The sequence below is a fragment of the Corvus cornix genome, chromosome 2 (assembly GCF_000738735.6).
Source record: "Corvus cornix cornix isolate S_Up_H32 chromosome 2, ASM73873v5, whole genome shotgun sequence".
Classification (NCBI taxonomy): Eukaryota; Metazoa; Chordata; class Aves; order Passeriformes; family Corvidae; genus Corvus; species Corvus cornix.
Window position 1 is genome coordinate 16,465,625 of NC_046333.1, and position 21,716 is coordinate 16,487,340.

The 21,716-nt window shown below is 38.3% G+C and overlaps 2 protein-coding genes across 3 annotated transcripts in view; one reads left to right on the forward strand and one right to left on the reverse strand.

Annotated features, from left to right (window-relative positions):
* LOC104689237 (protein adenylyltransferase SelO-like) overlaps nucleotides 1–11,308 on the forward strand; it is a 22,472-nt gene extending 11,164 nt beyond the window's left edge. Inside the window, 8 exon segments of the mRNA XM_039572162.1 lie at nucleotides 1,206–1,335; nucleotides 1,863–1,907; nucleotides 1,997–2,078; nucleotides 2,166–2,258; nucleotides 5,665–5,744; nucleotides 6,589–6,632; nucleotides 10,559–10,638; nucleotides 10,964–11,308. Of these exon segments, the coding sequence (XP_039428096.1) occupies nucleotides 1,206–1,335; nucleotides 1,863–1,907; nucleotides 1,997–2,078; nucleotides 2,166–2,258; nucleotides 5,665–5,744; nucleotides 6,589–6,632; nucleotides 10,559–10,638; nucleotides 10,964–11,086 (677 nt within the window). The 3' untranslated portion in view covers nucleotides 11,087–11,308.
* A 4,457-nt stretch (nucleotides 11,309–15,765) lies between these two features.
* Nucleotides 15,766–21,716, reverse strand: part of LOC104689238 (amyloid beta precursor protein binding family B member 1 interacting protein) — a 64,809-nt gene continuing 58,858 nt past the window's right edge. For both annotated transcript variants that reach the window (XM_039572144.1, XM_010399298.3), the window contains exons 13-14: nucleotides 19,300–19,397; nucleotides 15,766–17,308 (exon numbers count right to left, since the gene is read on the reverse strand). In XM_039572144.1, coding sequence (XP_039428078.1) covers nucleotides 16,778–17,308; nucleotides 19,300–19,397 — 629 coding nt within the window. In that variant the 3' untranslated portion in view covers nucleotides 15,766–16,777. The remainder of the gene's footprint in view (nucleotides 17,309–19,299; nucleotides 19,398–21,716) is intronic.

Sequence of the window (21,716 nt, forward strand, 5' to 3'; positions counted from 1 at the left end):
AGTCAAGGGGGAGAAAAGGGCAGGGGTGACCAGCAAGTGATGCAAAGACAATCACTCACCATATCTCACCACCAGACTGATGCAGAGTCAGTCCCCAAGTTAACAGCTGCCATGGAAAAACTACCCCCGGTTTTTATTGTTTCAAATGTGGAATATCCCTTTGGTCAGCTGGGCTCAGCTGTCCCAGCTGCATCCCCTCCTAGCCCCTTGCCCACCCCAGCCTCATTTTCTGGGGTAGCAGAGTGAGAATGGAGAAAGCCTTGATGCTGTGCCAGCCCTGCTGAGCAATGTGTAAAACATTGCTGTGTTATCAGCACTGTTTTAGTCACAAGTCCAATGCACGGTGGACAGGCTGCTGTGATGAGAACTGACTCTATCCCAGCCAGACAGTGCACCCTAGAGCCAGATGAGAGGTGTTAGATTCGAAATTCAGAGTTGAACCACTCACCAGATCTGACAGACGAGTTAGAAGTCCCCTCCTTAATGCCCCATTTGCTGTCAGTGTCCTCTGAGGACTAGGGCATTGATCATCTTACCTGCATGTGATCTGAGTGAGGGGTTCCCACTGATCCCCTCAGAGACTGCTGCTGCAGATAGGCATACATTTTACTTCTGGATACTTGTAACTTGTATGACAGGTATTTGTTATCTCCCAGATCATTTGGATTTGCATACTGGAACACATTAGGCCTAATTTTTATGTGAATATAAAGCTTGCTTGTACAACTGAAACAAATCTTGCTTAGGTGGCCTATTAAATACATGTTTATTAGATGTGTAACTTTTCCAGAAATCCTTAAATCCTGAATTTAGTTGGTCATTTGTTTGCTTAACCTATGTCCTGAATAGTAGCACTATATGCAGTAAAAATACTGGTTTCAAGTCTAAAAGTGTTTTTGATGAAAAAATGGTCTTTTTCTGTTTAAACATCTGAATTTATTTTGTATCTTTAGATAGGAAAATGTCATTTGTGACACATGGGAACTTGTCTGTGAAGGATGTATTTCTTAGATTTGCAAATAATAGATCTTGAGTCAATTCACTTTAAATAAGCATCCTTGTGATCTGATTTTAAATACTTAATAGCTTTAGGTATTTTATAAGTTGGTTGTGTAAGTGTAAAGATGAATGTTCTTTAAACTTTTAACATTGATAGTATATTGTAATTACTCTCTTATGGAAAAGTAACGTTTTGTTTGAAACAGATTTTGTTCCAAACACATCCGATGATGAAAGGAAGTATAAAATAGGAAATCAGGCAAGTGTTGGGCTGTTTAATCTGAGCAAGCTGTTACAAGCTCTAAAACCTTTATTGGATCCCAGGCAAAATCAGCTGTAAGTAGTCCTTCAAATATCTTAATGCTTAAAAGAACTAGTGAGATGGGAGACCCTGTAATCACCATATGCTTAGGAAAGAAAGGGAATAGCTTTAAAAAAATATATTTTTTCAACTGGAAATTGATTGTGGATTAATTATTGGCCAGAATAAGATTGGAAGGTGGGGAGAAAAGTTTTTGATGGTCATAAATAATAGTAAAATAGGACCACAGGGAGGTATTAGATACTGTGTGATCCATTCTCCTTTCACTAAGGCAGGACCTTTGCCTGTAGTTTTCTGTTCTAAGTTTGTCTAGCTTGTTCTGTAAGACACTTATGAAGACTGTGCATCCTCCTGAAGTAACAAAGTAGAATTTTAATAGCCTCTTGTAAAAATTCTTATAGGAAGAACAGATCCCACATGATTCAGAATATCAGTGTTTCTGAGATAGCAGGCAGAAGTTCTTGTTATTTAGTGTACAGCAGTACTATACCCACAGCAGCATTTTAGTTCCTTAGAACTTGACATTTCTTTTGTTTTTCAGAGCTTCCCAGATTTTGGAGGGCTATGGTGAATACTATTACAGCCGGTATGCACTTTCAGAACTTAACCTTTCTAATCACAATACTAAAAATGTATATAATGTTCACAATCTCCTTACTTTGTTACTATTTTCAGTTTCACAGAACTATTCAAAACAAAATTGGGTCTTCTTGGGGAGAATGAGAATGATAACTTTTTGATTGCTTTCCTTTTAAAAGTGAGTTTACTTTGTTAATTTTGTTGGCAAACATCTGAACTGATACCCCACTTGAAAAATACTCATGGAAGTATCTTTATTCACTAGATCATGGAAGATACAAAGGCTGATTTTACAATGACATTCCGAGAGCTGAGTGAAATTACTGCTGACCAGTTAAAGGAGCTCAGTATTCCTGAGGTATAAATACAAGCACCCAGTCTTAGGAATACTTAATATAAAAAAAGTAAACCAAGTTGAACATAACCCTGATATAGTAGAGGCTATCTCAAGCCACTGTTCATCTGGGAAATATGTTACTGTATCATTATTAAGGGACAGAGACTAATACACCTGTATCAGGCTACCACCCCTTGTTAAGCCTGTATCTGGTATTGATGGATATGTTAATGGAAAGTGCTAATGAAAGATGCATTAATGAAGAATGCTGAAGTCAGATTTTCAGCCTTTGTTACAGGTCCAATATGAGTAGTCATAAATACTCATACACAAGTGGGAATTTGATTTTCTTCACATATAAGGTGGGTCTGCTACAAAAAACTTTCTTACTCCTCCCCTCCCTTTTTTTTCTGTTGTTTTGTTTAAGAATACCTTTTGTCCAACAAGTGAAGTTGAACAGGGTTCATGAGGAAAATTTCAACCTCAGCTCAACCAAACTATTCCTGCCATGGGTTTACTAGGTGGCTGAAACCTCTGCTCTCAAGCCTATTTGCTTATCTCAGTATCTAATGATACGTGAGATCCCATCTCATCATAAACTCCTGCTAGAGCTCTTTGCCCAGAGTGGCCTCTGCCCTTCCTTGAGCACGAGATTGGTTTGAAATGTAACTTAAAGCGTAAGAATACATTTGCTATTGTGTCCTGCTCAGCCTGGTATCCCATCCTGTGTTGCTGCTATCTCAGCCTAAACTTACTCTTCAGGACCAAGTATAACCATATTTAAAAGACATGAGAGCATTTAATTTTTTTTACCTGAATATAGTGCAGTCTTTAAAAGTGGAAATATAGCTGAAATATTTGAACTGGAGTAAGATGCTAGGCAAGTCATAATTGGATAAAAAAGCAAAGGGGAAATTCTGAAAAGGAAGCTTGTGATCTGTTTCTGACAAGCAACCTGATCTGGAAAGAAAATAGCCTTTTTGCAAGAGCAAAATGATTTTTTTTTTCTTTTATTCTTTAACACGATGCCTTTTCCATGTGATGAATATTGTTCATTTTGCCTGGGAAACTTCACTGCCTTCCCCAAACATCTGATTTATGTCTGTTTGTCTTTGAAGCCAATTTAAAACGAGAGCAGGTGGACTTAGGAGGTTGTTTTAGGCAGCAGGATGTCTATGTAAAACACAGAATGGAAATGAGGAGTTGATGGTTCTTTTTCCAATTTTAATTAACTGGTTTTGACCAAATTTTCTGGTTTTCCTTGTTTTCGTCTGTTAAGTAAGAGGTCCATCCTGACCTTTTCTGTGAACTTGAAGCCATTAAGGGTTTAAAAGTTGAGATACTCTAGAGGGAAGCAACAAAAAAACCAGGAGTTGTAGCTTTGGAATTAATCATTTGCACAGGGGGGTGATAAGAGGATGGGTATATTTGTAAGAGAAGGTATTTTTGTCATAGAACCCAAGGGATTTTTCCATTTATGGCAACTCCATCTCCCCATCTTTGAAGGTGCTGGCTGAGGAACCAGCGATTATTGTGTAGTAGTGACCCTGTTCCTACACTGAGGGTAATTTCCAGCCTTCACTTGGTAGCAACCTGATCTTTTTTTTTCCATGCAATGAAATTGTTTAGCCCATAAATTCTGGGTTCCAAAACTGATGTGGAAAAGCAAGTACAATTTTATGCTGGTAAAAAGTTGTAATTGTTTTAAAGAATTTCAATTTTAAAGTAATTTCACCTCTGTTTATTTACACACCAATACTTTTATGAGTAAGTTTTCATATTGATTTGTACATCACTTAAGATTTTTTCAGCTGCATACTAAAATTGACCTAAAAATGTTGGGAACACTGCAGGCGTCCTTATATTTAGTGTTCACTGGAAACATTCTGAAATTCCTCTTAAAGCAGCCTAACTCAGCACATCTTTGAACAAATGCTTGATTCTCACACTTGCCTGTTATCCACCTGCCTGCTTCCCAGCTCTTAGTCATTTCTGTGCTCATTTTTATGATCAAATACAGTTTGCATATATTTTTTACTCTTAATCCTTAAAATAACCCCAAAAACCACAGATGGGATCAAAACTTCCTGCTTTTAATTTCCCTTACATCTTTTTCTTGAATATGTGCTGTTTACCTCCTTTTATCTATGTCCATTTCGTCCAAATCTGCTCTTTCTCTGAAGTTCATTTTTTGTCTGTGAGCTTTGGCTGCTTTCAGCTAAGGAATATGAAGCAGCTGTTAGCTCAGTGTAATCAGCCAGGGAAGCCTGGTTTGTGTTTGCTGTCCATCACTGGAGACAGTAACCCTGAGCTCTGATTTCTTGCTGTCCGCCTTTTCCAAGTTCTGTCTCCTCTCCTACTGTCTCTATTCTTCTCAGTCTTCCCCTATCCCTATATTCGTTTCCCTTTTTCTCCACCTTTTCTTTATCAACATATTTTGCTTATTGCACTATTTTTGTTGAAAAAAAAATCTCTACAAATAGATCTGACCCATGTACAAGTCTCTCAAGAGCAAAACCTGTAGTAATGTTGCTTAAAAAATGAAATAAGTTAGACAATAAGCCAAGGAAAAACAGGGGTAAAGTGCTAGAGGTGTTTAGGTAAAATTTGTCATAACAGAGATGGATTACTATGGATGTATCATGCTAGGAAAAATAAATAATTTGAATACAGAGGAAAAGATACTAGTAGAACATTTAGGGAGAAAATTCCTTGAAGGGTCATCATATGTTTGCCTTTTAAATCCTTTTATTGTTCATTGTCCTGGTTCCAGCTGGGATAGAGTTAATTTTCTTTCTAGGAGCTGGTACAGTGCTGTGTTTTGGATTTAGATTGAGAATAATGCTGATAGCACACTGATGGTTTAGCTGTTGCTGAGCAGGGCTTACCCTAAGTCAAGGACTTTTCAGCTTCTTGTGGTGCCCTGCCAGCAAGGAGGCTGGGTGTACACAGGAAGCTGGGAGGGGACAGAGCCAGGACAGCTGACCCAAACTGGCCAAAGGGGTATCCCACACCACTTGGTGTCATGCTCAGCAAATAAACTAGGGGAGAGCTGATTGGGGGACCCTGCTTGGAACTGCCTGGGCATTGGTTGGTGAGCAATTGTTTTTTCATTTGTATCACTTGTTTCTCTTGGGCTTTATTTCTCACTCCTTTTGATATTTTCCTTTTCATTGCTATTATTATTACTATTATTATTGTTATTATTAAATCATTTCAATTATTAAACTGTTCTTATCTCACCCCACACATTTTCTTACTTTTAACCTTACTTTAAACCCCCAGTGAGGGAGGAGCATGAGCAAATGGTTATGTGAGGCTTAGTTGCCAGCTGGGGTTAAAACACAGTATTTGTTGCTTACTTTGGTTTTTGCTTAACAGGAAAAGAATTCTGATTACCTGCCATTAACTGTTTCTTTCTCTTTAGGAGTTCTGGGCTCTCCAGGATCTGGGTAAACACAAATTATTTTCAGAATGGGTTACTATGTACCTCCTGAGATTAAACAGGTAAGTCTGATTGCAGTTTAAAGTGTGTATTTGCCAGAAGCAGGCAACTTTAATCTGCAGTGAATTTGCATTGTCTTTAGTGGGTCTGATAAACTGACCCAAACATGGTTTCATATGCGTTTTTTGTGTTAATGGTTCTAGATTGTGCTGGATTCAACAGTAATTACTGTTGTAGTTCTGTTTTGACACACAGGTACATAAAAATGACATGGAAGGAGTCATCTGTTTTCTTTGTCCTTCACTGAGCACCTGATCAGATTTCTTTGGTTAACAATTTTTCTTAAAATACAAGTCCTACAGATTCAGTCCAAGAATCACAAACAGGCTTTGCAAGTACATAGGAATGAATAGTGTTTAATTACTGTTTATATATATATATTTACTGTGTAATAACGTTGCTTTATGGTGACAGGGGATGGAAGTTGAACAGTTGCAAGTACACAGATTGTGTTTGGAAACCACGATGTTGCATAGATAGGAACATGTGAGATTCTTTTGTGTTAAATCAATAAAGAATCTAACATTTTTTCTTAGTTATATATGGTATTCATGGCTAATAGTAATGAAAAGAAATACATATCAGGTACTTGGAAATTTTATTCAGTAAATACAATTTTTAGGGGAAAAAATGAATACCAGACACAAAATCTACAAAAAAGTGTGCAGTTCTTTCCAAGTCTAATCATTCTTAGAGATTCACACTGGCTTCCACTGAACACAAATGCAGAACACTTAATGATTTTAATGAAAGTCAAATAAGATATTTCTAAAAATAAATCAGCATAACCCCCACTAGCTAAAGTGTTTTCTGTTTTCCTTCTTTTGGTTTGTTTTTCATGTATAGTAACAAGGGTGATTCAGACACCAAAAGAAGAACAAGAATGACAAGTGAGTAAAACAATCCAAAGTAATTATATGTTGCAGATGGCAAATATCTATTTACATATGTTTCTTTAGTGTTAGGTTTCTGGTTTTGGGTAGCACTAAAGTATACTATTTTTCTGAAGAGGAGACACTCTCATTACAATGATATTCATATTACAACAATGAAACTCATATTATAATGAATAAGATTGCTGCAAATCCTGTCACACTATACGTTCGTTCTGTCTGTCTCTGTCCTTTCTGCATGCTAAAAAGAATTCAGATTTCTGATAGGGACACACTTTTTCTTTCTGTCACCCAGAGAAAAAACTGTGTGAAAGGACTATCTAGTCATAGAAGGCAAAGGAAGGTGCTTTATTCTCCAAGTTATTCTAAATGCAAAATGGCAAAGGTACTGCAGTTAGGTATCACAGCAGAAACAGTGGATATGACATTCCAAGAATTGTTCAGAGGGGGATATTTCTGATCTGCAGTAAGCTGTGGTAAATTTGTGAAATTTGCCTATAAAAGACAATGAGCAACTGAAAATCAATGAGCAAAAGGGAATGAAGGAACTGCAGGATCTGATCAAACTCTGCTCAAGAGGTTTCACTGTCACACTGCTTTGCAGGGTGCTTCCTGCAAAGCAGGATGGAAATGGTGGCACTCTTTTGTTAGATATTGATTGGCTACTTTCTTCTAAAGCTCCAATCGATTTGCTAGTTACATGGCAGGGGCTGACACTGGCTTCCAGTAATGAGATAGTAAAACTACAGAGGGCACAATTTATGGTTTCAGGTTTACATCCCCATTTTCTAACGGAAGTTCTATCCATTTTAAAGAACACTTCTTAAAATTCTATTTGCATTTTTAGGAAGTTAATATGAAAAGTGCTACCAAGAAGAAAGATTTCTTTTATTGTTTTTTGATAGGGTTAAGAAGCTTAACTGTAAGTTTCTGAGGCCCTTTGCTCAATTATTATTTTGAGTTTTCAAGCTCCCCTGTTTTCCTCAACTAAAATTGAATGCAGAAAACTGTGTAAGCACACTTCTTATTTTTCTGTATCTTTTGAATCTGCTTTTAGAGAAAATCATGACATTCTGAGGTTTTATTCCAAATCAGAAAGGATCCTAGTTTGTGGATGCTCTTCTGCAAACCATCATCGTGTTTTTTCCACATGCACCTCAGAGGATCTTATAGTACAGGAGACAAATGAAACATGGAAAAGGTTTTGCCTCCAAAATCACACTTGTGCTAATGGTCTTTGTTTTGGTAGCAGTCAAAACTTGATTTGCAAAGATTCATGGTTCAGTTAGTTTTCTTCCATATAATCAACCATCACTCTCTATTTATACTGCAGAGCTGCAAAAATTTATAATAGGCTACTGATGTTCATTTGTTATTGTTTTATTTAAAATCAGCAAATCTTGTTGGATTTTTGCTAGCTGCTCCATATTCCAGTGTGACTGAAATTTCTTGCAGAAGTTTTTGGGATTTTTTTTTTCTTTTTTACATTTTTACATCTATGCATTTAAATAGATTGTTTAGATGCCCCTGTGGTCTCTTTAAAATTGTTTGGGTTGTTAGTTTATTTGTTTGTTTGTTTGTTTAAGCATTTGCTTGTAACAGCTGTCCTTGTCAGTACAACTTCCAGCAGAAGTCTGGCTCAATTCAGTTAACTCTGCATTTTTACCCAGAATTTCATGTTAAAGACAAAACTGTCCTGGCTCCTCAGATTCTCATGTGGGTTGGGAAGTTCCACTAAATTGTGTATTGCTGTCTTTGACTGACCTTGAATATATTGGCATTAACACCTCATTATTCATCACCCTTCCCTAATTGTTAGTAAGTGTCATAAAATATCTCACTTCTCAAAGTACATTATCTTGAATCATTGAAGTTGATCACTTATTCATTATTTTTATTTTTTTTCTCCCTTTATTTAGTTTTCAGTTCTTTGTAGTGCTTTATCTTGCACTGCCTAAACTTAGCTCTTCTGGAGTTGATCAAAAAGTTTTGACAATCCAAGTCTATAATTGTATTTCTTTACAAAAGAAGCATGTAAAAAAAGTAGACCAGATCATGCTTAAAAGGGCAAAAAAGTTCTTTTGCTTTGTCCTTTTCTTACCTGGCTTTTATTAATCTTTCATAATTATCTTGTCACTTGTGTTAAATACTGATATCTTTAATACCACTGTGAAACCTGTCAGTTTGCAATTGTTAAGAATTTATTTCTGGGACAAATATTCTCCTGCTAAAAATGACTCACAGCTCTAATGTGAATTACCATTTTTTGAATGAGTCATATGTTAACTTTTTCACCTTTAAAAATTTTTTTTAAATAGTTATTACACTTTACTATTGATAACCCATTTACTGGATTAAATCAAATTCTTGGGCAGAGCAAATTGTTTTGCCAAGTGGTAAAACTGTTTTTTTAACAGGGCAGGTTATTGTTATGCCTGTGTAGAGGTTATCAGGATTTCCAATAGATAGTTGTATTCATTGGCTTTTTTAATATGTGTAAGTACGTACTGGACAGCGGGGATGTGAAAAAGAAGAATGTCTGTGGCCCCTCCTAATATATTATTTGTAAATAAAATAAAGTAATAGCTACTTGATTAGAGGAATTGAGTAGAGGGAAGTTTGAGATGGTAATTTTGATTTTCTGCTTTCTCCAATACCCTCTTTCAAATACACTGTATGGATATTTATAAGAATATTTTATAAAGCTCCATGGATTTTTAAAAAGAAATATATAAAACCAATGTTTATTCATATATAAAACTAATGTTTATTCATATAAAATGAACATACTGGGGACTTCAGTGGAAAGAGAAGGAGATGAAGTTTGTGTATGTCCATAAATCACAGACTTTTGGTTTCAAGTGCCTGGGTGAAATGCCTTTGGTATCACTAACTAATCTCTTAATGTAATAAATGCCTACTGAATTGGGGAAAATATACACACCAGTGTCAAATTAAGACATAAAAGCAGGCTTGAAGTGTTACAATTGTTCTGTAAGATTATTTTGATCATTAGTTAAAGGGAAAACTTTCTCAGGTAAAATTCTAGCTTTTAAATTGCAAAACAAAAATAAGAATTTTGTTGACATAATCTGCAAAAAACTTGGTAATTAACGCCATGTGTGCTTATAAGAATTTTCATTGGCATACAGTTTGACAGAACTCCTTTTAGAAGGTTTTAGTGGCTCTGCTGTAGGATATACCCTGGTTTACTAATTCAGCAGTTTCATTTTTAATGTCCCTACAATCTCTCTACTGCTCATTAGACACAAACATCCTGAAACAAGGCAGGGAAGCAGTGCAGTTGACAGGAGGGTTTCCAGAAGGATACGACAGACAGCTGTGGAAAAAACTGAGGAACTCTGCCTGCCCCCAGCCAGGAGATTAAAAGGAAAGTTGAAAAAATAGTTTCTAAAAAATACACCTGAAATGTAACATTAAAGGCTTTTATGGCTAAACTTTTGTTTAGGAATATCTAAGTACATATACTTTAATGGATATCTTAGTAATTACTTTTTAAATTAAGTAATACAATATTCATTTTTATGATCTCCAGGAAGGTATTGACAACATTGAAATACGTTTTCCATCAATGTAGCAGGAACCTAGGCCATGGTGAACTCATCACACTTGAAAAGCCTGCTGGTGTTCCTAACAGGAAATCCTTTGTTATCAATGTCATGTTCTGTGCTACTCTAATTTCTGTTTGGCACTTCGGCACTACTGATAGTGCAAGTTTAAAAAACCCTTTTAGCAACTCATAGAATTAAGTAGATTGATTAATTCCTTTTCCTTCTTATGCATTTTTTTCTTGATCTGCAAATCTAAATCTTCTTGAAGATTTCAGTGACTTGTTTCAATGACTGTTTTCCTTTTGTTGAATATGTCTGACTAAATTTAACATGATTTACTCTTGGTTTCAGCTGTTAATCCTAGATACATACTTAGGAATTGGATGGCGGAATCAGCAGTGCAAAAAGCTAATTTGAATGATTTCTCAGAGGTAAAATTACCTTTTTTTCTTGACAGATTTAATAATAATTGGCATAATAGCCAATGAAATAATTTTTACATTTACACTTTGAACTGTACTACATTTTGACCAACATTGTACCATATAACACCAATTGTTATTTAAAATATTAACAAAATTATTAATAGCATTAATTATAACATAAATAGTAGCAGCTATAGTAACAGTAGTAATAATAATAGTAAGGAATTCATGTGATAATTTCTGGAGCCAGGAGGGTGCATAAGGCAACAACTTTCCTTGTTTACCAGAAAACATTTTGTATAAAAACTTAACCATTTTTAATTGCTTCCAGGTTCAGCTCCTAGAGCAGGTTTTACAACACCCCTTTCAGAGGCAGGAGGCTGCAGAGAGAGCAGGGTACTCCCTGCACCCCCCAGCTTGGGCCAAGCACCTGAAAGTGAGCTGTTCGTCCTGAGGGAAATTTGAACAAGCAGCAAGAATGATCAAGGTCAAAGCTCAAGCCTTCAAATAGGGCTAATGGATCAAGCCACAGGAATCTCTCCCTTAGACTTTGTGGACTGTAATCTGCTACTGTTCCTGACCAACTTATGAAGTTTTAAGATTAAAGAAATGCATCACTGTGTATGATTGCATCAGCAAATTATATTGGCATTGATGACTCTGCCCTTCACATTCAGCTGCACGTTACTTTGAGTCCCAGTATTTAAGTTCTGCCAAATTGTCACACTTAAACTCTCAAAATTCATGGCTGATCAGGTGGGTCTTAATAGCTTTTAGTGACTGATCAATTTAAAATCCATCTAAGCTAGTTTTAATAATGCAGTATTTTGATGAATTTTCCTCTTGCTCTTACACACTGCTCAAATATAGTTGTATTCTGCAGACATAAATGTTCTTAAATCTTGCAGACGTGGCACAGAGGATCATCTTAGACCTTGACACCTTTTCTCATCCTGATTATGTTTTGTCTCAATCATCTGACAAGAGATTTAAAGGAAATTCAGTGAAATAATTAGCAAAGATGTCTGTCTTGGGAATGACTTACTCCAGTGTAAGTTTTTGTATCTTGGCTGGTGTCAGGTGCCTATCAAGCCTGGACCACTGCTCTTTGAAAGTATCTATTTGATAGTAGTAGAAAGATTATTGGTGCATAGATATGAAGTCTCTGGAAGAATTCACTGTTTGGACCTGGAAATGGACTGTCTTGGAGGCATCTCACTACGTATGTAGTCAGGTCAGTGCACTTTTGTACCCAGCCACCCAGTGCTGTAAGGGACTAACAGAAATCTTGCAGGGAAAGTATTTAAAGTTCTACTGAAGCTGTTACATAGAAGTCATCTGAGTAAGAAAGACTAGTCTTTGAGTCCTGGGTCTTGTTGCTTGTTCTTTTTTGATACTCTAGTTCCACAAAACTTTACGTGTCTAATTAAGCCAATATTAATACATCAGCAATCAGGTCTAACATTATGCTAGAAAATTTAAGGGAAAAAATCTCTTATTTGAGGGCTTTGTTACTTCTTGATCTTACCTTGTCTGTTCCCAAAACCAAAATGGATTGTTCTAGGATCTCCAAATTTTTTGAGTGCCAGTGATTCTGAAACAGAGGCTATTAAGTGGTATAATTAAAATTTCACAGATCTATTTCCCAAAATGTGGAAAAAAATGTGTATTATTACAAATCTTTCAGAGACTAAAAGAATATTTGAATACCTTCTTAACTATAATCAACACAATTATTCAGGACAGTTTCCCCTCAGACATACAGCTGTTGAAATATAAAGGCAGTTGTTGAACTGTAAATAGTAGTATCATAATGGGGGGCACAATACAGGTATTTAAATACAGTTTTCTGAAAATCCAGTCTGAAGTGTGAGCGTCAGACGTATGCAAGTCCAGCCTGGGTTAGCATTCCTTGTGCAGGCAGCGAGTGCCCTCCTGCCATCACTGGGATCAGTGTCAGAGCTGGCACCACCTCCAGCCAGAGGTGTGGGCTGCTGGGGGCCTGTGGAAGCCCCTCAGCTCTGGGCTGTGTTCTGGCCTACTGGAACCCTAGCATTGATGTCTCTTCTGGGACAATTCCAAGCAAAATGGTGTTGTGAGGAAGTGTGGGAACATCAGCATTGCCACTTGCGGAGGAGGGGGTCACACTCAAATAAGTGATGATGTGGAGAATATATTTGTGTCTGCAGGGTAAATGCAGCAGCACTGCAGCTTGGGCCCCACTTCCCAATTAGGTCAAAGGCAAGAACTCCAATTTATGTTTAACCAAACATCTGGGAAGTTTCTGTTGTGTGTGGGACAAACATGGCTGCCCATACATCTTTACCTCATGGAATAACTGCATAAATACAAAGCATTTCTATACTGCTTTTTTCTTCAAAGTGTTTTATACATGGTAAATCCTTCTAGTGGCAAGTGGGCCTCTGCTTCATTCATATGTTACAGGTAAAGAAAGCCTCCAGCATCACAAGGTGAAACCAGAACAGCTCAAATAAGGAGCTGTTTTACAAACAGTGGCATGTTCTGCTCCCTGTGCACCCTGTGACACTTTTTCCAGGTTCTTAAAAAATACCTGAAAGAATGAAGCAAGCCCTGAAAATTGGTTTCACTACTCCTCTGGCTGCAGAGAGTAGGTCAGCTATTTCTTCTTTCCAGTAGTTCGTTCATGGACTTGGTCATGTCTTCTTGGTTTATATGAAGGCCAATCTCCATTTTCTTTCCCCTAGTTTTACCATGAGTTTACATCATCTGGCTTTAATAACTATTCTCATTTCATAACAGTCAGTACTGACTGTTAAAGGGGAGCAAACTTCCTGAGCCTGTTCTGCAAGAGCATGAGAATTCTAAAGACTTAATGGTACTGAATCTCTTGTGTTCTGTGTGTTTCCCTCAAACAGAATACACGTTTCCCAGTTACTGTGAGACTGTCAATCAACAATAGTTCTGTCCGGCAGCTTTGCCACAATTCATTTACGTTTCTCCTTTTCCACTCTCGAAGTGCCAACAAATAGTGTATGAAAAACTTAAAGCATATGGTTATCCCAAAACTACCTGTTAATTGTTTTGTAGAAGTTGAGAAATGAGCCCACATTGTGCTCAGCATTTTGTACCACCTCCCTTTCCGCTTCTTGATCTTAATCATTGGGGTTTATTATGACAATGTGAACATTCATACCATGTTTCATGGTCTATTCCCTGAAAATCTCTGACTTCCACTTGCAGTTCTGAAGCTGCTTCATCTTTCATGTTACATAAACAACAGTGATCCTGGAGCAGATGGGGAATAACAATACTGAGGCTGGTAATCAAACCGGTATTTGTACTCTCATCCTCCTTCTCTATTAGAGGACAGTTACAAAAGGGCAGCAGTGCTGATCCCCCATGTAGGGGCTTTTCCACGTAACTCTAACCTTTCTAATCCTAAGGACTGATGGAAAAGTGATTGCTTGAAGTAGATCCTTCTTCCATCAGTCATACAAGAGCCTAAAGGAGATGACAGCTGCTGAGACTGCTTCCATTTCAGGAATGGAGAAAGGTTAAAAAGAACATGCTGCAATTTGAGATCTTTGCAGGCTAAAATACTGTAAGCTCTAGTGATGTACAGACCATTTATATGGTAGTAAGTTAGGTAGAGGTGGAAGGATTTTCTTTTTATACACTCTGAATTACAGCATTGGAACATCTTTTTTGTATTTTGCAGTGTATTTTGGTACATGATCAAGCCAGATAATCGTGTGTCAATAGGAGGCAGCTTTGTTCTTTGAATGGAGTTTAAATCGTACGTTTTAGAAATTCAATGTAACCACATACATACACAAAATAGTTGACAGAGGTCTAATCATAGCATTTTACTTGATTTCCGGCATTTTCTGTCGGCTTTTTTTTTTTGCTTTGAAGAAAGTTCAACTTCTTTTGTGTAAGTGCATGAATTATGATTGACTGCAGATGTAAAATGTATAAAATTAATTTTATTGTGTTGCAACAAAAGGGAAGGGAGGAAATAGGGTGGGAAGCTGAGAGTTCTGTTGAGAAGAGTGAATGCCAGAAAAGCCACATAAAAGTCTCAGTGCTTTGTGACCTTATTGTGCAACATTTTTCTAAGGTCATATTCTGCTGTATTTTGATGCTGGGTGTGTATTTCATAAAACTCATTTGATTTAAAAATAGTTGACTAGCAGACAGCTGTTGTCACCTAAGTATGTAAAAAAAGTGCACTCCTAATACCTTGTCAGAAGATGACACCCAGCTCTTCAATGAGTCTGCATAATGCTTACTTCAGTTACATATGGAGAGAGATTGGCAAACAGTAATCCTTTCCTCTTTTTTTAACTCCTAGTATTAACCCTCCTACTTTTACCTAATTGGTATTTTTAACCCTGCACTTTGAACTGAGGCTTCTACTAAATGTATGAGCCTTGCACTGGTCTTGAGAGCATTTCTCAGTTTGGCAGTTTGAAGGTGCTGAGATACCTTTTGAATGTCCCAGCATGTCAGTTCAAGACTTCCAGGTGACACTTCTGTTAGTGGTGGGCATAGTTCTCTTGGTGAGAGCTTTTTGCTCAGTTCAGCTGAAAGCAAGGGAGCTCAAATACCATTAACAGCTGGATGGACTCTCTGTGTCAGCTTAACACAGTGTTTAAAGCAAAATCATTTCAGGAAGAAATGCATGTGGTTTCAAACATTGTTTTCAGCATAAAATAAAATAAAATAAAATTAAATTAATAAAATATTTTTTTTTAAAAGGAAGTAATTTCAAGGGTAAAGGTTCTGTATGAAGACATGGTTACAAGCTTTCTTATTCTGCTAAGCTTGTTATGCAGGTATGTGAGTATTGACAAATCAACCTTAAGCCACAAATAAGACTAGAGATGACCCAAAACACAGTCTGTGGCACTGCCACCAGCTTGTCATTCTCCTGCCTCCACCACCACTTCTGGATCTAGGAATCCATTTTGTCAAACACAGCATGCTCACCCCCTGTATTTATTTATTTATTTATTTATTTAGATCCCACACTTTTTATGCTTTTTTATAATTCAAAATACAGAAATATATTGCTGAAGATACCTTAAAAGGTCAAGTGTGCATGAGAAGAGGCAAAGACCAGAATAAATAAAAACTAAGTCTAGAACGTATAGGCAAAAATTCTTTAAAATATTTGAAGTTCCAATTGCCAGTAAAATGCCTGTTCATTAACTGTGACACTTTGTACAGATACAAAATAGAAGCTATTTTTATTAAAGAACTAACAATGAATGCTTCCTAAATGAACAACGGAGAATTAAATGGGGAGAACAAATGAAAAAAACATGTAGGAGGAAACATTCCTATCAGGTACAAGGTAATTACAAAGCCTTTCACAAGACAGATCATTTCTAGGTACAGTTTGTAGATAAATGTTAACCAACAGAAAAAACCCCTGCTTACCATGGAAGCATACATGATTTCAAAATTAATTTTTTTCTTTGTCTAAGGTAACCAAGTAAATGAGATTTCAAAGCAGCAGCTGTGAATGCTGACAGGTATGACTGAGTTGTACATAGAAACAGGAGTGTATAACATTTGGAGTGACTGGTCGTGGCCCTGACTTGCATCTCACAATAATCTAGATGAGCTTTTCATTTTTAAAGCAGACTATTGAAGAAAAAAATTTAAAGCATCTTTTTATTGGAAGAAAACCCCCCATAGCTGAGAGTTTTCTGATAAAGAACTTTTAAAGGCAATTCTGTGAAAAGGGATCTTCCTTCCCAGTTCTCAAAATTTGCGTGAGGACATTGTATTTCTCCTTCAACTCCAATTCTATTAAAAAGGCAGCCACAGCAGATGCATTTCACTTTCTGAAATGGCTGGCTCCAGAGTGTTGCTCCACCATCCCTGGCTTTCCTTTTGGAGGGAAGCAAGACTCTCCAGCTAATTCTTACCTTGGCCTGGTGCTGGGATGGGAGTTAAGAGCAGGGGATGGTGAGGTGCAGGGGGAAAGAGCAGGTTACAGGGAAAAAGTAGGGGACAAAGGGTGCCCCACCTTCTTGAGACCCCTCAAGAGGAACCCTGAAGGAGAATTCCTCCTGGAGGAGCCTGATCCAGCGTGACCTTCTGTGATGCAACACAAAACCAGCACGTCTTAAAGTCTACCCACTCCCAGACTTCAGGAGCTGTTGCCCCTTTTTTTCTCAAGAGCTTTCATTAGGTCAGACATGAAATCTGCTTGCTTGCCTCCCCCTGCAATCAGAGGTGGCCCTGCTGACTGTGGCTCTTCATCTTGTCCTGTGTTTGCCAGCCTCTTTGGAGGAAGTGGCACAGGTTTCTTTGTTGGAAGTGGTGGTGGCTTACTGGAGATGGGTGGAGGGGGTAATGGCACATCTCCATTACTGCTGCTGGAGACTGGTGGTGGTGGAGGCACAAAATCAGGAGGTGGTTCACAGAAATCAGATGGTGGTGGTGGTGGAGGAAAATCAATCTGCAATGTAGGTGGTGGTGCTGGAAAGCTCTCTGGATCTGTTAGGAAAATGCCGCTGTCTCGTTTCACTTTGGAGGGTAGAACTGGTGAAGCAGAAATAGCAGATGAACGCCTTTCAGGTGGAGGAGGAGGCTGCAGTGAGGTCCTCTTACTCCGGATGTTCTGTGGCCTCAGCAATGGCTGTGCCAGGCCAGGTGCACTGGCATTATTTGTTTCAGCCTTTAATAAGCAGGAAAAAAAGAGGACAGACACAGTCAGTGAATGTGTAAACTAATGCCACTGCCTAAGAACATAAAAAGATGTGAAAATACATGGGGAGAGTGTAGTAGACAGGGAAATGAAGTAGAGTACATTTTGCCTGAAATGTGAAAATAGTATTTTATTTTCTTCCCAGAGCTGCCTACAGAGGTTTAACAGTGGAAACCTCCCTGTTGCCAGTCATAGTACTTCTTTGAATGTTGTCCTCAGAAGATGAGTACTTCTAAAATTTCAAATAATTGCAGTTAGTAAGACTAACATCAAGGACGTATCTTTGGGTTGCATTGTCCTTGAGCCTGGAGGAAATGATCCTTGAATATCGACCACCTCTCTTGGACTCCTCTTCCCTTCAGGGCCTTCTCCCATGGGATTCTTCCAAGAAGATCCCTAAAGATGCTAAAGTTAGTTCTCCTGGAGTCCCTGGTTAAAATCTTGCTCTCTCTCTTGCATCCTCTCCCTTCAATACTAAACTCTACAATCTCATGGTCTCTGCAGCCAAGGCTGCCCCAACCTTCACATGTCCAACAAGGCCTTCCCTGTTTGTTAGTATAAGGTCAGGGAGCACAGCATTCCTTGTGGGATCCTCCACTACCTGTGACAGGAAGCTGTCATCAGTGCTTTCCAGGAACCTCCTGTTTGTGCTTCACTGTTTTTCTTCTCCAGATGTCAGGGTAGTTAAAGCCTCCCAAGAACCAGGGCCTGTGACTGTGGGGCTGCTTCCAGCTGCCTGTAGAAGGCCTCATCCACTTCCTCCTTCTGATCAGGTGGCCTGTAGCAAGCACCCACAATGGTGTCACCCTTACTAGTCTGCCCTTTTATCCTCACCAAGGCAGAGCTTGGTACACTCCAAGTGTTGCCTCACATAGAGGGCAACTCCACCACTGCACCTTCCTGGTCTGTCTCTCCTAAACAGCACGTGGCCCTTCCTGACAACATTCCAGGCACGGGAGCTATCCCACCATGTCTGCAATTGCAATGAGATCGAAGCCCAGTGGCTGCACACAGATCTCTAGTTCCTCCTGTTTGTTTGCTGCTTCTAGAGAAAAGTGCTCTGCATCCCTGTAGTCAGCAGCACTAATTCTGACATGAGCTAATTATAACATGTATAATTCTCACTCCTTGCCTACAAACATGGAAGTAAATCAGACACAGGAGTAGGGAACCTCTGGCTGAGTTCTGAGAATGTGATCTGCTCCAGAGGAAGTGAGGTTCAGAAAAGAGAAACAGGAGGAACTCAAAGACAGAAACAAGAAGCGTAGAACATGTAATGATGGTGACAAAAAAATCCTAGGAATTTAATTTCATTTGTCCTGTGCACTTCATGCATGATGGAGAGACTGAATAATGAACTGCAAACAAATGCACACTTTTTTTCTCTACGACGTTCTTGAGGTTCTCATACTGTTCCCTATGATATTTTTACAGCCAGATATGGTGCAAGTACACAAAATTTGGAGCTTAACTAAGAAATGCACTTAGAGCCTAAGGAAAACATGTAATGTTTTCCCTTAGTTCTTCACAGTTTCTCCTTTCTTACACACTCATCTTCAGCTGTGCAGTGTACCCTACTGAAAACACTGTTGTATGCCTTGTGTTTCTAAGGAAAGATGGGTTTTTTTGGCAGAGACAGAACACGGCACCAAGGTTCTAGCAGCACAGACACTTTGAGACTTTCCCAGCAGGCACATTCCTATTCCTGCTACATGAACTCAGGGCTGCTTTTTCTGAAGAACAGAAGCAGTGGGCAGCTGTGCCTTCACCTCCCATCAGAGGCTCCTGGCTCTGCACAGCACACACACTGTTTGCACTGTGCAAAGCATGAGGAGGGGCAGCCACTTTTCCCAGGAGCCAAATCCTTCTCACTGGCACTTTGAGGGGGAAGACAGTGGGTGAAGGGAAACAAACTTGAAGAACTCATTCACAGATGACATTTAACTGTAGTAACTACTCACCTGTACTTCGGATGTATCCACTTTCTTCTGAGTGTCTGGAAATTCTGCACTGGAACGACGAACCATGTGGGGAATCTCTCCGTTTGACTGAACAGTACCTGTGATAAGGAGAGGAGCCAAAGGGAAGACAGTGTTATGTTTTTGTGATATTAACCAAATCAGGGAATACCCAACTAAGAAAAAGGCTGTAAAAATTTCTTTACAACTTCCACAAGGAAACACTTGTTACAGGGTTTTTATACATAACTTAGTAAAATCTGTTTTCTACTTCAAGCTCATTTTGTGACTTTTCATATTCAGTTAAGGAAAATAAAGTAGCTTACATTAAAATCTGTAAGTACCTTACATTAAAATACCTGTCTTTCATAATAGCAGTTTGAAGTTTGCAGTGTGCTGTAGTATTACTATATATTCCCAGTTTTTATTGCCCCCTTTTTTTTTTTTTAAATTTAATTTAGGCTAAAGACTAAAAGCACCATAGTTTCATATCAATCAGTCATGGGAGTGGAAGGTCTGAAATCCTACAGAGGGGCTGATCCACTTTCTTTAGTAAACAAGCTAAAACATCTCCCCAGCTCTGAAACATCTGCCCCATTTGGAATCAAAAAGATCTGTGAACTTCACTGCGTTCTCAGATTAGTGCGGATCTGGAAGCTGGCTAAGTTAAAGCTCTTTAAAACACCTGCCCACCAATTCTGCTTGTGTAAGGGGTATGCATAAATAACCCAGTACTGTCAAATGGATTAAGTGAATGTGAGACCAAATGACAAATTTATAAGTTTAATTATAAAAAATCCTTGGCCCCTGTGTAGTCTGATGAGGATTAAATACTCTCCAGTTTAGTGTAGCATTTTTAAAAGCTGTAGTAGACAGTGTTTGGTGCCTAGAGAAATATATTTGTAAACCTTAATGACTGCCTTAGCTCTATTATAATTTACAGTTCTGAGATCCAGTAAAGTTCCACTCATGTACTTCTCAGATGTTAGTGAACCCTTAGCTGTCTACAGTGTAGATTAAGCACAACAATGGCTTTAATGTTAACGTGTACTTTATTGATTAGCAAAGAGGTTCCATGAATATGATAAAAAATAGAATAAATTTTTTTTATTGCCATGCCTGCAAATCACATGACTGGCAGAGAAGCAAGACTAACTCTGCAGTGTGCCTAATTTACTACAGCTATTTAGGCTTCAAGGGATGACAGAAGGTGGTCTGACGTCCTTAGGTTTTATGCCTGTGCCTGCATGTTGTTCAGCGTATTTAATCCAAAGTACCATTTGGATCATTCAAACTACAATTTTGTGGTGTTGAAGAATTAACATGGAAGTCAACAAAGAGATAAAACCAACCTTGTGGCTCTCCTTCCTCCCCTGGGTTCTGTGCCCAGAGGGGTTCTGCTCCCTCAAGTGGAGCAAGTTACTGTCTCACCTCCTTTTATCTGCTGTTCACAGCAGAGCAGGAGTTTGGTCTTCACACTGCTCAAAGATGTTGCTGCCCTCAGTCATACTGAGATTTAACTAAATGAAGGAGAGCAGAGAGAGATCCACTCTATCTAGTGCAAGGTATGGTGTTCTACTTGGCAAAAATGATATAACAGAAGGCTGGGACATGGTAATCTGTTACTTCTTCTGTTAATGGCTTTCATTAACTATGCAAGACTTGATAGCAACACTTGATACATCATCTCCTGCCAGACAGCTAATGGACTCCCAGACAATATAGTATGCGAGCCCGTGCATTCTATTCTTAAGGTTTATTTTTAATTTAAATGTTATAGTATTCTTTACAAGTCAATTTCTTCAAAATTTTAAGGTGATTTAGCATTTGTTTTAAGAAAAAAAAAAAGGTAGTCCAAATAATTAAAAATATAAATACCTAAATGCAAAATATTTATCCTTGTAGTGATAAGGAACATCTGAATAAAGCAACATCTTCTATCTTTCAAACATCATGATATTGTGCAGGACCACTACATACACTGATTTTTTTAGTGTCCAAAGGCACACAGTAAGGCAGAGAAGGAAATAACATATTTTGACTGAGATGCACCTGGGACACTTTAGAGCCACAGACTACACAAGTTGGGGTATATGTGAATATACAAATGCTGACTACAGCAGTGTGTCCAGGGAATAGTGGCTAGATGATATGTGAGAACAGAAGTTTCACCTGCCTTCCTTGGCTGCCACTGAAGTTAACAGAGTACAGCCCCTGCTCAGTTCACACAGGACTGTAGTTTTCTATAGCAGATTTTAGCCTATACTGAAGTCAGGCCATACAAATGGCTATAGAGCCATCTGAAAAGAAGTGAACATGCTCTGTTCCATTTCCAAAGCACAAACCAACCACTGCTCACAGTCAGGCAGTTCTAGTAGCATAGTCAGGCCCCAGGTTTTATATAGGGCAGCTATGACTAT